General features: G+C 35.2%; 1 protein-coding gene across 3 annotated transcripts in view; it reads left to right on the forward strand.

Annotated features, from left to right (window-relative positions):
- Hmcn1 (hemicentin 1) overlaps positions 1 to 12607 on the forward strand; it is a 393676-nt gene that overhangs the window by 179921 nt on the left and 201148 nt on the right. The window contains exons 1-4 of one of the 3 annotated variants that reach the window (XM_013521738.1): positions 764 to 819; positions 6334 to 6475; positions 7495 to 7622; positions 10991 to 11104. In XM_013521738.1, coding sequence (XP_013377192.1) covers positions 6354 to 6475; positions 7495 to 7622; positions 10991 to 11104 — 364 coding nt within the window. In that variant the 5' untranslated portion in view covers positions 764 to 819; positions 6334 to 6353. Of the gene's footprint in view, positions 1 to 763; positions 820 to 6333; positions 6483 to 7494; positions 7623 to 10990; positions 11105 to 12607 lie in introns of those variants that run through there. The other 2 variants (XM_005375081.2, XM_013521742.1) reach the window with 2 other exon arrangements.

Consider the following 12607-nt stretch of genomic DNA (forward strand, 5'->3'; position numbering starts at 1 on the left):
CCCCCTACTGGTAAATCAATGAATTAGCGATCATCTCTCATTAAATACTGTATAGACCCGCGATGTCCAATAGGACTTTATACATTGATGGAGATATTATAGGTCTGCATTGGGCTCCTGGGTAGCCAATATCTGAAAGCTGGAAATGGAACTACTGCACCTGAGGAACTTGTTTTTTTATTTTATTCTTTTATTTTAAAGACAATAAAAAACATTAGACAGATACAGAATTTCAAAAAAGAAATGAATTCAACAATGGTTGTTATATTGCATATTGTTGTCTTCCAAGTAGTTGTTCAGACTACCAAATATTAGCTGAGGAACTTGTTTTGAAGTTTGATCTAGTTTAGATAATGTAAATTTGAATTTAAGTAGACTTGTGTGGCTATTGTATTGGACAGCACAGCCTTTTGAGAAAAAAGAAAAGCAGGAAAGAAAGCAAGAAGTTTCAGAAGACCCACTCCCACTGCCACATTGATAAGCTGTAACCCTAACTTCCTGGATCGTTGTCACTCGGGAATAATGAACGTTTCAGAATAGTTGCAAGCGCGTCGTCTTATTTCCGTTGAAGAGATATCATTTGGAAACCCATATCTTTGAGATTTCAGCGGCCCTTGTCTTCCTCCCTATGCAATTGCTTTCTATTTTTGTTATTTGTTTTGATTTGTTTGGTTGATTTATTTGGAGTTTTCATCCCTTGCTCTTTGGAAGAAATCCCTGGCCACTTCTGAGAAACCCTCTCTTGGGCAAAGGAAAACTCAAAAATGTCAAAATATGTTCCAGTGCCGTTCATTTGAAAATTATGGAGAAGCTAAGTGGGTAAGCACTTTATCCAATATAAATCACTCTTAGTTATACTTTTTGCCATTTTCATTGAGCATGTTTCATTAAGTAAGTCTTAACTTTGCTTTAGAAATACGGGGAATTACCTACCTAATCAGAAATGGAAGCAATCTACCTGAGAACAGTGCAAGTATATTTTAAGTAACTATATTGTCTTAAATTGGTAGATATACCTATGCCAGGATGGGATATAGCTATAAATTACAATTCTCAGTTGGCTCAATTATAGTTATTATGTAATCTTTCAAAGTTAGTTTGGAGGGGGTTGGTTGAGTTATTTAGGAACAGGGTTAGAAATTTTATAAAATAAATTTAACAGGCGTACAAGACAACAGATATTATTTCCAGGATTAAATCCTAATTACCTTCCCTTTTATGTAGCATTGCCTGTTATTAGATCATTTAACATTTTCAGGGAATGTACTACCCACAACAACAAACATTAGGGAATATAGAAAGTCAATTGTGTTTTCAGAGGTACAAGTCCATTAAGTGGTTTGGTTGAATGTTGGTTTTAACTTTGATTGCTTGGGTCACTGACCTTATCTTCAGCATTTCTGTGGTAACTGCAGTGGGTTATTTGGGCCACAACAGCAGTTTTAGATTTCATTATGTAAGTACTTTCTTTTCCAGTGGTAACCCACGCCAGTCTATTATGAATTACATTTAAAACCATATTTTAGAACAAAATATGATAATTATATCATGAAACATGTGTGGAATTCTTATTTTTCAGTATTATTTTCATTAGTTCACCTGATTTAGAAATTTCATCATGTGCTTCTTGTAACACTTTACTAAAACAGGCTAAAATTTTTTTTTAACTTTTAAAGGAATTCAGTGGCTGTTAAGTTTTCAAATACTGATGCAGGTCGCGTTTACAATTCTAAGTTAGAATAATGGAGGGAATATTTGTGTTCACAATATGAGTTTAAGATTTTGTTTAAAATAGACCGTTTTCTCCTTTAGCTGGCAACAGAAGTAGTATTCTGTTGGTTATGAAGGTGCTCCCTTATGAGGCGGATTTTAAAGCCTGAAGAGCAACACAGGAGGCCTGGTTCAAGTTGAGCCTATTCAGGGTAGAGCTGTCTGCTTCCTAATGATAGTAGTTTTCCGTTGGTTATTGAGCTGCTACATGGAGATCAGTGGGCCCAACCAAGCAGTCTCTTCTCCACGGTGGCATTTCTGTATGAACATTAGCAGCACTAATTTATTTTCTGTGGTATCAGGAAAGGGTGAATATGTCATTAGTCCATATCACCAGGGAGTATATTACAATAAAAAAGGAAATATTTATCCAGATGATTGATGAAGTCTCCAATGAATTACAGAACTCCACTAAAATTTATAATATCATAACCACATGCTCATGATAATATCAGAGCTTTTAAAACATGTGCCAGGTGACATAGGAACAGTATTACCATATTTTTCTATCAATAAAATATGAAGAAAATGAATTTGATCTGTTTTTATTGAAATGTCAAATACATTTTAAGTATCTAGAAATATTTTAGCAATCTGGAGAATTATCAGAATTAATAAATATTAATAATAAATTTGTACATAATCTAAATAGTATATAAAGTATATGGATAGTAATGATCAAATTTCATTTATAAATGTCAACATGGTACATATTTACAGGTGTATTTTAAATATTGTATTACTTATTTTATCATTCTTTGTCATATTTATCAAATAATTTAAGATTAATAATAAAAGCAAAAGTTATGTAGTGCCTACTACGTGCCAGGGATTATTTTAACAATTTTATGCCTATTAAGGCAGCTCACTCAGAACAGCTCTGTGAAGTAGGTACTGTTATCCATGTTAAAGTAAAAACAGACACCAGAAGTCAACAATGCCTGATTTTGATTCCCAGCTCCACTTTTGAGTGAAATTGGGTAAATTCATTAACCATTTTGAACCTTAGTTTCTTTTTAATCTGTACAGTGACATAACACTTACTCCATCGTTATTGTAGAAAATAAATGATTTCTGCAGAAAATGAGCATTCCTTCCTATTTTGGTGACCTGTTAGAAAGAGTATTAGTTCTTAGTTTTACATGATACATATTTCTGTGTCATATTCTGTGAGATCTTTGAAGACACAAAGTGAAATAGAGTAGGAACTCAATAACTGTTTGTTGGGTTAAAAAAAAACTGGAAACACAAGTTTTCCCAAGTGCTCTAAATATGTCAGTGGCATATTCATTGGTATATTTATTTTTTGCTTAGGTGAGGAGAAAAGCATTTGCATTATCTGAATAATTTTTTGATTATAATGAAATCACTTTGAAGGGAAAGTCATTGGATCTCTTTGAAAGTTCCCTATCAGATGCTTACAAATAATGGATCAATCGCAGCTGACAGGAGTGTATGTCCCCGTGTGAAGACACAATGTTGGTGATTTTAAAGAGGGTTAGGTGGTAGTCTTCTTCCCTTGTCTTTGCAGGCAGAGTGGTAGCTGTTTTCATGGCCATTTATTATTCAATTTGTCAACCTCATCACTAATGTATCGGACACCAGAGGCTTAAAAATCCTTTTGGCTTCCTAATATTATATAATATGTTTAATTATTTTAAGTCATTGGTGAGAAATTAGAAAAACGTACGTGTTGCTCTTGCTATCATTTAAAGATTAAAAATAAATACATTATTACCCCACAATGCTGTGCTCCCATTGTTTTGGCTAATAAAAAGTGTTCTTGCAGCTGACTGATGGTGGCGGTTGAAAAGATCACCATCACAATGGGCTTGAAAACATCAAGGGAATAGAGTCTACTTGTTCCTAATGCCTAAAATTGTACTTTGGACTTCTAAATCTTTCTTTATCCTTTTTTTACACTTAAGACATGAGATTCGCTTTGTAAATCAGGGGCTGTGGGAATAGGTTTGTTCACTGTGGACAGATTATGTTGTTTCATTGATGGAGTTAAACTATGGTTCTTCAATTTTTAATTCCTGTTCCATTAAGCCTACTGCATGAAAATGAGGAGTTTTTCTGTGGTTTAAAAGATTACCTGTTGATAGCTGAGCGTGGTGGCGCATGCTTGCAGTCCTAGCACTGTGGAAGACTGAGACAGGAAGATCACAGCCTGGGCAACTTACTGACTAAGACCCTATGTTGATAATAATAATAATGTCAGTGATGATGATGATAAAAAAGACAGCTTGGGATGTAGTGAGGTTAGAAGGCCTTCCGTTTAATCCCTAGTACTGTGAAAAGAATTGTCAAAATAATGAAATAAGACTTATTACATTTTTATTGTGTGATTACGTAAAGGCTGATTCATTTTCACCGTATTTATTCACCGCTATTTGGTGAGGATCCAGTTTTGCTTCTTTGTGCTCACATCCTTTTTGATTTTCTTATCATCAGCAGGAATAGTCCTCGCAGGGCAGTGGTAAATTTCTCATCTCCTACGGGATGAAGTCATCCCATCTGCGTATTGCACACAGACTTACTTCATGACCCCAAGCAGCACCCTATAGCCAGGCTTTATTTGCTCAGTAACCTCTTAGCTCTCTGTATCCTGGTTTGGGTAACTGACATTTATTTTCACTTTGATATCTGAACTACAGAGCCTACCAGTGGGACTCTTGCCGGGAGAAATGCCAGGCCAGTTCTGGCAGACTGCATTGGAAGGCATCAAGTTTAGACAAAAATCCTGAGAGCTGCCTGAATCTTTGAAGCAATCTCATGTCGACATGCGCTAGACATGAGAAACATTTTATTTTAGGAAAGTGGGACTGAATAAATGTAGGTATTCAATAAATTCCAAAGAGAGAGAACTACGCATTTTTCTCCCTCTTATCCCCTGAGATTGTCTGCAGCACTCCTCCAGCATGTGCAGTCCTTCAGCATTTCAGAATTGATGGGCTCCAGATGGAATCGCAGTGTGAACTTACTGGCCATCACCAGTCTGCCCTTGACCTCATGTATTTCTCTAGCCCTGTGTTCACCAAGAAGAATCTGTGGAATAATGAGGCTATCAACCAACTCCACAGGCCGGAAAAACCCTTCAAACATTAACTTCAAAGACTAGATCATAGTTTGAAAAACCCAATGTAAACAGGAAAAAAAAAAGAGAGAGAGAGAGAGAGAAGGGGTGATTGTAAGCTGCTAGCAATTGGACACTAATTAGTTCCTTTGGCTGGGTAGCTGCTACAACCCGGAAGTACCACTTCGGTCTCTTTCAAACATGTGAGGAGTCCTCAGTCTACTTTTTCTTAGGGAAGTTAAGCCACAGTTTAAAGACAAACTTACAGTAAAGATATAAATATATGCAGATCTAAGTGGCTAATAGAATTTCTCAACTCCATTTTTATTAAAAGCCCAGTTCAGTGTAAAACAGACATCCTGCCTGTTCGGTTCATCAGTGAATCCCTGCAAGTTAGCACGGAGCCTGACACATAATTTTTGTACAAAAAACCAGATGGTACTAGATGAATTTATTTATTTCTGTTAATACTCTTGGAATTTGCCTCAAGCATCATGGAAATGAATTTATTTTCATTTATTTTATCAAGTGGAGAATTTCTGCATTAAGAGAGTTAAGATTTTAATGGTACCTTCTTTGAAGATTAATTCTTACTGCCTATTAATCTAGATTTTAACAGGTAATTAAGGGACAAAATATCAACACCTCATATATCCCAGAGACTTGTGGTTTTATTTTTGACAACAAATTCTTTAAATCATGTTTCAATTTCACAATTCATTTTCTGGCTGTAGAAGGGGAATGCAATAGAAAATTTGACTAATTGACTTTTCTCCTTAAATTGAGTCCAGGAGGTCCACAGGCATGAGTCAAGTTATCAATAGAGAAAGGCCTTGTAAGGCATTGGTAGATATGACCATTCAGAACCAAGTTACAGTTTAGAAATGACTTGTATTCAATCAATAATTTTCAAGTGATGTTAGTGCAAGATATTCAAGGGATGTTAAATACTGTAGAAGATAATGGGATATGGAATAGTATGGAATACATGGTCTCTCACCTGAACAGACATATCACCTAATAAATAAAAAGAGCACAGTTAGGTCAAACAAAAGAGGGAGATGGTCAGGAATAGTTGTGACTCTGAGCTTGCATTGTCTAAGAAGAATCAAACTACCTGTCTGCAGACTGTGGCTGGAAATGAGGCTCTATGAAAGTTTCAGATTAGCAGACAGAAATGAGAGGGCAGCTGGTGGGAATAAAGTAGCAGCAGGCCTGGTTTGATGGTAACCAGTGGAGACACAGAAATAAAGCATCAGGATCAAATTCACTTTATGTTCAAAGAGAGCTTACTTCCTTTGTTTTCATTGTCTTTGGTTTCTGCTGCCTCCTCCCTTACTAATGGTGCCAGGCCCAGGATGAAGAGTTTCTACAGAGAGGCTAATAATGGTATGGCGGTAAGAAGTCCAGAGATCTGCTCGGAGAAAAATCTCCACATCGACATAAAAGGGCATTTCCCTACTTGTGTTTCTTTTTATTCACAGAACCTCCCAAAGTCACCGTGATGCCCAAGAATCAGTCTTTCACAGGAGGGTCTGAGGTCTCCATCATGTGTTCTGCAACAGGTTATCCCAAACCAAAGATCGCTTGGATGGTTAATGATATGTTTATTGTGGGTTCACACAGGTACTGGGTTTGTATCATCTTCTTTGTTTTTATTGAATAAGAAAAGTTAATGAAAATTTTGGATCAAATGAATTTGTCCAAATCCCTAATACTATAAGAGGCTCGATGAAAATTCACCCTTTTACACTTCTAAACAGACTACAAAATGCCAAAAAGTAATAAAATAATGACATTACATAAGTCTTAAATTCAAAAACTAAAGTCAAATGCTTTCCAATATTTTGAGTTGTAAAAATGACACTGTAACACGTTTTATCATGAAAAATTAAAATGGGAAAATAAGCTCTCTAAGTGTTAGGGGAGCTATAGCATACCAACAAATCTTTAAAGGGATTGTCTGAAATTTAATAAGGAGGAGGCAGGAAGGGGGAAAAGGACACAAATGAGGCTCTAATTACATTGTGTGAAGACATTCATAGTAAGTGCTTCCACTACTGTATTGAGAGGTATTTTAGTCTACTGGACACTTCTTAAATGCTTTGTCCTTTCATGCCCAGAGAGAATAATGAACATGTGGAACATAAACAGTAAGGTTTCCAACCATGAGGCTTCCATTACCCTGGGTTTGGCATAAAGAGGAAGGCTTAGGTATGATCCAAAAGCTGGGCCAGATTCTAGTCCTGGACTCTTCACAGATTCACTGTGTGACAGGAGGCTTTGTATCTCTTAAAGGATTCCATCTGAAAATCCCTTCCCATAGCAGATCAAGGAGCAAGGTTACCTAGAGGCAAATTTAGTGTGTCCATTTACTAACTCTGATTTTAGGCAAATTAATGTAATCTCTATGGCCATTTGTAAAACAAATACTAATACTATCTACCTCACTGGGCTGTTAGGAAGATTGAAAATGTGAATGAACGCCAAGCTCCTATAGTAATCCCTGGTATGTGTCCAGTACAGGGTACAGCAAAAATGTAACTTTAAAATACCTGCAAATATTTCAAAGGAAGGTGCTGTAGTATTTTGATATCCTGTTACTGTTTTTTCAACTTTATTTTCTTTTTGTTTTTTACCCATAGGTATAGGATGACCTCAGAAGGTACCTTAGTTATTAAAAATGCAGTTCCCAAAGATGCAGGAACCTATGGCTGCTTGGCCAGTAATTCAGCTGGAACACACAAACAGACTTCTACTCTCAGCTACATGGGCAAGTACAGTTTAAAAGGCAATTCCAATAGGATGAATAGCTTTTCAGGAAATATGAAACAGTACCTTTCTGAAAATTAATGTTGGAAATAAGTTCTACCTAACGTGATAATTTATTATTCATTTCACATATTGGCTAAAGCAAATATTACAATAATTCAGTTAAAATTTGAAGGAGTAAATAGCTTCATTAGTCAACAGAAGTTAAGGAAGCTTCCAGATTATGAAAGAGTTCCAGATTGTCCACAGAATTCTGTGCTTCATCTGTTGTCAATTAGATTCACTTTCAAATTAATAAATTCTATATTCTTTCTACCTTGCCTCAACTTTTACATTTTATGTATTTACTCAAAACTGTACATTATATTATTTTCATTTTTGTGATTGCTCCCTACCAGATTTAAATATTAATTATAGATGAACTTTATGATGATTATTTGATAGACTATCTGTACTTAATTTGGTCTTTCTTAGTTACATAAAGGATAAAAGCACCATATGCTCCATGTAAGGTTGTAAACTGTAAATGATAATGACTCACAGCCCACCCTTCCTCTCACTCTTCCTTGACCTACTCGCTAGTGAGATAGTCAAACTAGTAACGCACAGGAAAACATGGGAAAGCGCCCCAATGAAGAGAGTGAATTGTCATGGGCATGAATCCAGGAGGAAGGGGACAAAATTGTGGTAGCTATTGAATCAGAGAGCCTGGAAGAAGTGATATCACTTATAGAAATGAGGAAGGTACATGGTACGTTTCTAAGGTAGAATGGGCTTAGGTTTAGAGATAATTGAATCAAAAATGTTCACTGAACATATACATAGGTGGAGAGGGAACAAAGGCATAGGGATGTAGAATAAGTTGAAACAGAATTCTACATTGCAGTAAAAAGTTTGCTTCATTTACATAAAAACCGAAACAGCAACACATTTATTTAATATATTAATTATACATGCAAAAATGCTATGCTAGATATACAAAACGCTGTACTAGAGAGTATAGAGAAAAACTTTTTAAAAGTGCATGTCATGGTAGTCCCTAATGGGAGTGGGTACATAAAGAAAAATAACAAGATAGTCAGCTAAGTAGTAAGTAGGAGGTTGGTAGGAGGTTGACAGGGAGAGGATTTTTCAAAAGAGAGGATTTAAGTTAAATTGTGGACCAATGAGAGGAAGTTGAAGAGTTGTGACAAAGGGCATTTTAGGAAGAGGAAACATAGTAGAGTCAGGAAGATGAAAGAGCAAAGTGTGTGGCGTTGGGGTTACCCATGTAGAGCTAGACCTTGGGATAAGTGAGGTATGTTGGGGGCTAAGGTTAAAAAGAAAGCAGTTTGTGAATTTTGGAGGCCAAATTATGAAATTAGTGGGAAGCACTGAAAATTTTCCAGTAGAAGAGTAACACGATCTTTGAGACATTAACTCTGAGTTTTGTTTAAAACTACTTCAGTGGAAGTTAGGAAATCTCAAAGTGTCAAGCTTAAAAAAATAGGAGTGCACTAAAGCTTTAAAGAAATGAAGCAAATATGTTCTATTTGAAACACAAGGAAATAAATGTGTGCTATATTAAAGAATATCTGTGTTTAGCATCACAGGGAAAAGTAGAGTCAAAACTGAAATTGTCTCTGTAGATGCAAACTTTAGTCTTGCAGTGCAAAAGGAGATACCTGTAACTAGACATGAATATCCTTAAAATCACATAGCCCTCTTTTCAATCCATTTTTATTTTCTCTCTGTTCCTTTACTATTGTTCTGATAAAATATATTCAGCTTTCTAAAACTTCTTTCATTATAAATCTGCATTTCATAATTACTTTTTAATTAATTTGCCAAATTGTTTGGACTTCTTTTATAATAATAACTTTTTTAATTTTAAAGAGAGTAGTAAAAAAATGAGTAATAGCAGCATACTAACATTACAGACATAAACAAAACAAAGCAAGAATATTAAAAGTGATACACGGTTTCAAAACAGAATGAGGGGCTGGGGATTTAGCTCAGCGGTAAAAGTGCCTGCCTGGCAAGCGCAAGGTCGTGAGTTCAGTTCCCGGAACCAGAGAAAAACAAAAACAAACAAACAAACAAACAAACAAAACAAAAAAAAAAAAAAACCCAAAAATCAAAACAAAATGATAGGAACTAACAGTGGCTGTTATATTACATATTGCTATCTTTTACTATGTTGCTCAGATTACCAGATGTAAGAATGGAAGACTGTTCAAACCATTAAAGAGAATAAAAAATAGTTATTAAATAAAACATTAGAGATAATACAGAGTTTCACTAGACAAGATGGTAGGAGTTCACCAATGGTTGTTCCATTGCATATTGTTGTCTTCAAATCAGTTGCTTAGATTACCAGACACAAGCAAGCAAAATTGGTCAAAATATAAAAAATTTTAAGCATTGACTGTTCCTTTCAATGTACCATCAGACATCAGCAGTACAGTTACCCCAGCTATTCATATACATATATATATAAATTTTTTTTTGCCTTCCTTCTTTCTTTTTTTTTCTTTCCCTCATCCCAGTTGTTCCTTCCTTTGAGCAGTTTCCTTCCCTTTCATATCATCCATTGTATGTTTTGAGTTTTACTTACTCTGTCAAGTTCTTACACCAGGGAAACAATATGATGTTTATATATGTGGGTCCAATTTATTTCACTTATGAGTATGGTCTCTAGTTATATCCATTTACCTACAAAAGCCTCGAGTTTATCTTTTTATATAGCTGAGTAATAATATTCCATTGTATAAAAATACCACATCTTTTTTGTCCATTCCTCATTGGATGGGCATTTGGGTTGCTCCTGAGATTTAGCTATAACAAATTGTGCTGCTATGAACATGGGTGCACATATATCGCTGTGGTATGATGTTTTTAATTCTTCTGGGAAAATATCCAGAAGGGAATAGCTGGGTTAAGTGGGACTTCCAATCCTAGTTTTGTGAGGAATCTCCAGACTGATTTCCACGGTGGTTTCACCAATCTACGCTCCCACCAGCAGTGGAATAGGGTTCTTTTTCCCCCACAGCCTCTCCAACATTTGTTATTGGTTGATTTCTTGATGACAGCCATTCTTTCTGGGGTGAGATGGAATCTCAGTGTTGTTTTAATTTGAGTTTCTCTATAATAATTATTTTATGTTTTAGTTATGTAATTTTTGGCTACTAATGTTTTGCCTTAAGTATTTTTAAAAGCCATGCACATCTATATGCCAATGCATTATGAGTTCCTTTCATTTATAAATGCTGAAATGGACATACACATATGAATAGTGGTAATTTTTTATTGACTCATTTAGACAACATAATCAAAGTCCATGTGCTAAAGGTACTGGATATTTACTATGTCAATATTTTTTTTTTTCAGAAGCCCCAAAGTTGATTGTAGTTCAGAGCGAGCTGTTGGTTGCCCTTGGGGACACAACAGTTATGGAATGCAAAACCTCTGGTGTTCCTCCACCTCAAGTTAAATGGTTCAAAGGTACATTTCTTAAGTATGTTCATGTCTGGCTCAGTTTTGTTTTCTTTTTTTTTAAATAATTATGTTAAAAATGTGTTTTGGTGTGCAACTTAGCAGCCCCATAAAATGTGTTTATGATCTCACTGGAGACAATAGTTCAAAATTCTGAACTCTAAATTTCAGGATTTGACATCTGGTATGGATTACAGGACGTGAAAATCAAAGCAGGAAAAGTCTGCCTTTGCTAATCCAGCTGAACATTCTCTTTGTTAGTTTAGGATTGTTTCCTGTAGAAAATTGTCCAAGAATACTCAGTTAATGTTTAAAATAGTTTCGCTGATTCTGGTTCACTTTTCTTAGAAATGAAAACTCTCTTTATTAAAGTTTTTTAGATTCTTGGGGGTACTTTCTATGAAGTGTTCAACTAAAGACACACATTGAAGAGAACATTGAAAGATAAATGTATGTGCTAGGCAACTTCATCAGACATGGTAGATACTTGTACTGAGTATAGAAATCATCTATTTATATTTGTAATACAAGATTAGATCTCTGTGATTCAATGATAAAACAACAGTAATATGCCACTTGGCCTTAGTGAAGAAAGTTGGATCCTCATCTAAGTTCAGATGTTGACAGTAGATATCTGTGTAAAAAACCTCTGCCTCTGCTTCTGTCTCAATTCTTCCAATTTACAAGAAAAAGAACAACCAAAAAAAACCTCCCAAACACCCTCACAAAGATGTTGCTAGGATTATTGAGATGCTGTTTGCAAAATAGTTTTTAACCTTCAGATGCAAAATACTAAATAGTACAAAGCACTGTTGTTATGGTTCTGTTTGCTAAATCATAGATGTTCCCATAGCAACAGGTTGATGTCATAATCACAAAATTATGAATTCACCTCGGGTTCAAATCTTGGGGAACATGAGGTGAAGAGAAAGGTTTTATGTGGAAAACAAGTATTTTTAAATACTATAAATCAAAAACAGGGAGAGAAACTAAGAAATAGTGTCGTTTGCTTGATTTTTCTATGTTAAATGTTTTTTTAGTTTCCAAGTTTTCCTTGATAAGAAAGCCCTTCTGGATTTGCTCCTTGGTCACGTTTATTTCAATTATTGTGAACTAATTTTGCTTATTTAAAATACTTAAATCTTTTAATGACCAGTGTAATAGATCCCAATTTCAAATTCACAGCATAGTTAAGTAGATTTAGAAAATACATCATGGAGTATTTTTAAAATTCATTCATAGTTTTTGTTGAAAGTAAAAATTCAAAAATGAAGTGAAAATATGCTGATATCCCTCCCTGTCTCTTGTACAGTTACATAAAGTCTTTGGTTCTCTCAGACTGAAGTTGTCTCTTAACAAAGTCTTCATGCACTTGGTCCCACAAATGACGTGATGACTAAGTGGGGAGATGAAGACCCATGCAGCCATGACACAGAAGAATCTAGAGTTTACTGCTATTAGTATTTTTCCCCAGCTGTAGATTCATAGGCTGTAGTTTAGTGGGTCCAGTAA

This window comes from Chinchilla lanigera, unplaced genomic scaffold, assembly GCF_000276665.1.
Source record: "Chinchilla lanigera isolate Chin_1 unplaced genomic scaffold, ChiLan1.0 scaffold00005, whole genome shotgun sequence".
NCBI classification, from domain to species: domain Eukaryota; kingdom Metazoa; phylum Chordata; class Mammalia; order Rodentia; family Chinchillidae; genus Chinchilla; species Chinchilla lanigera.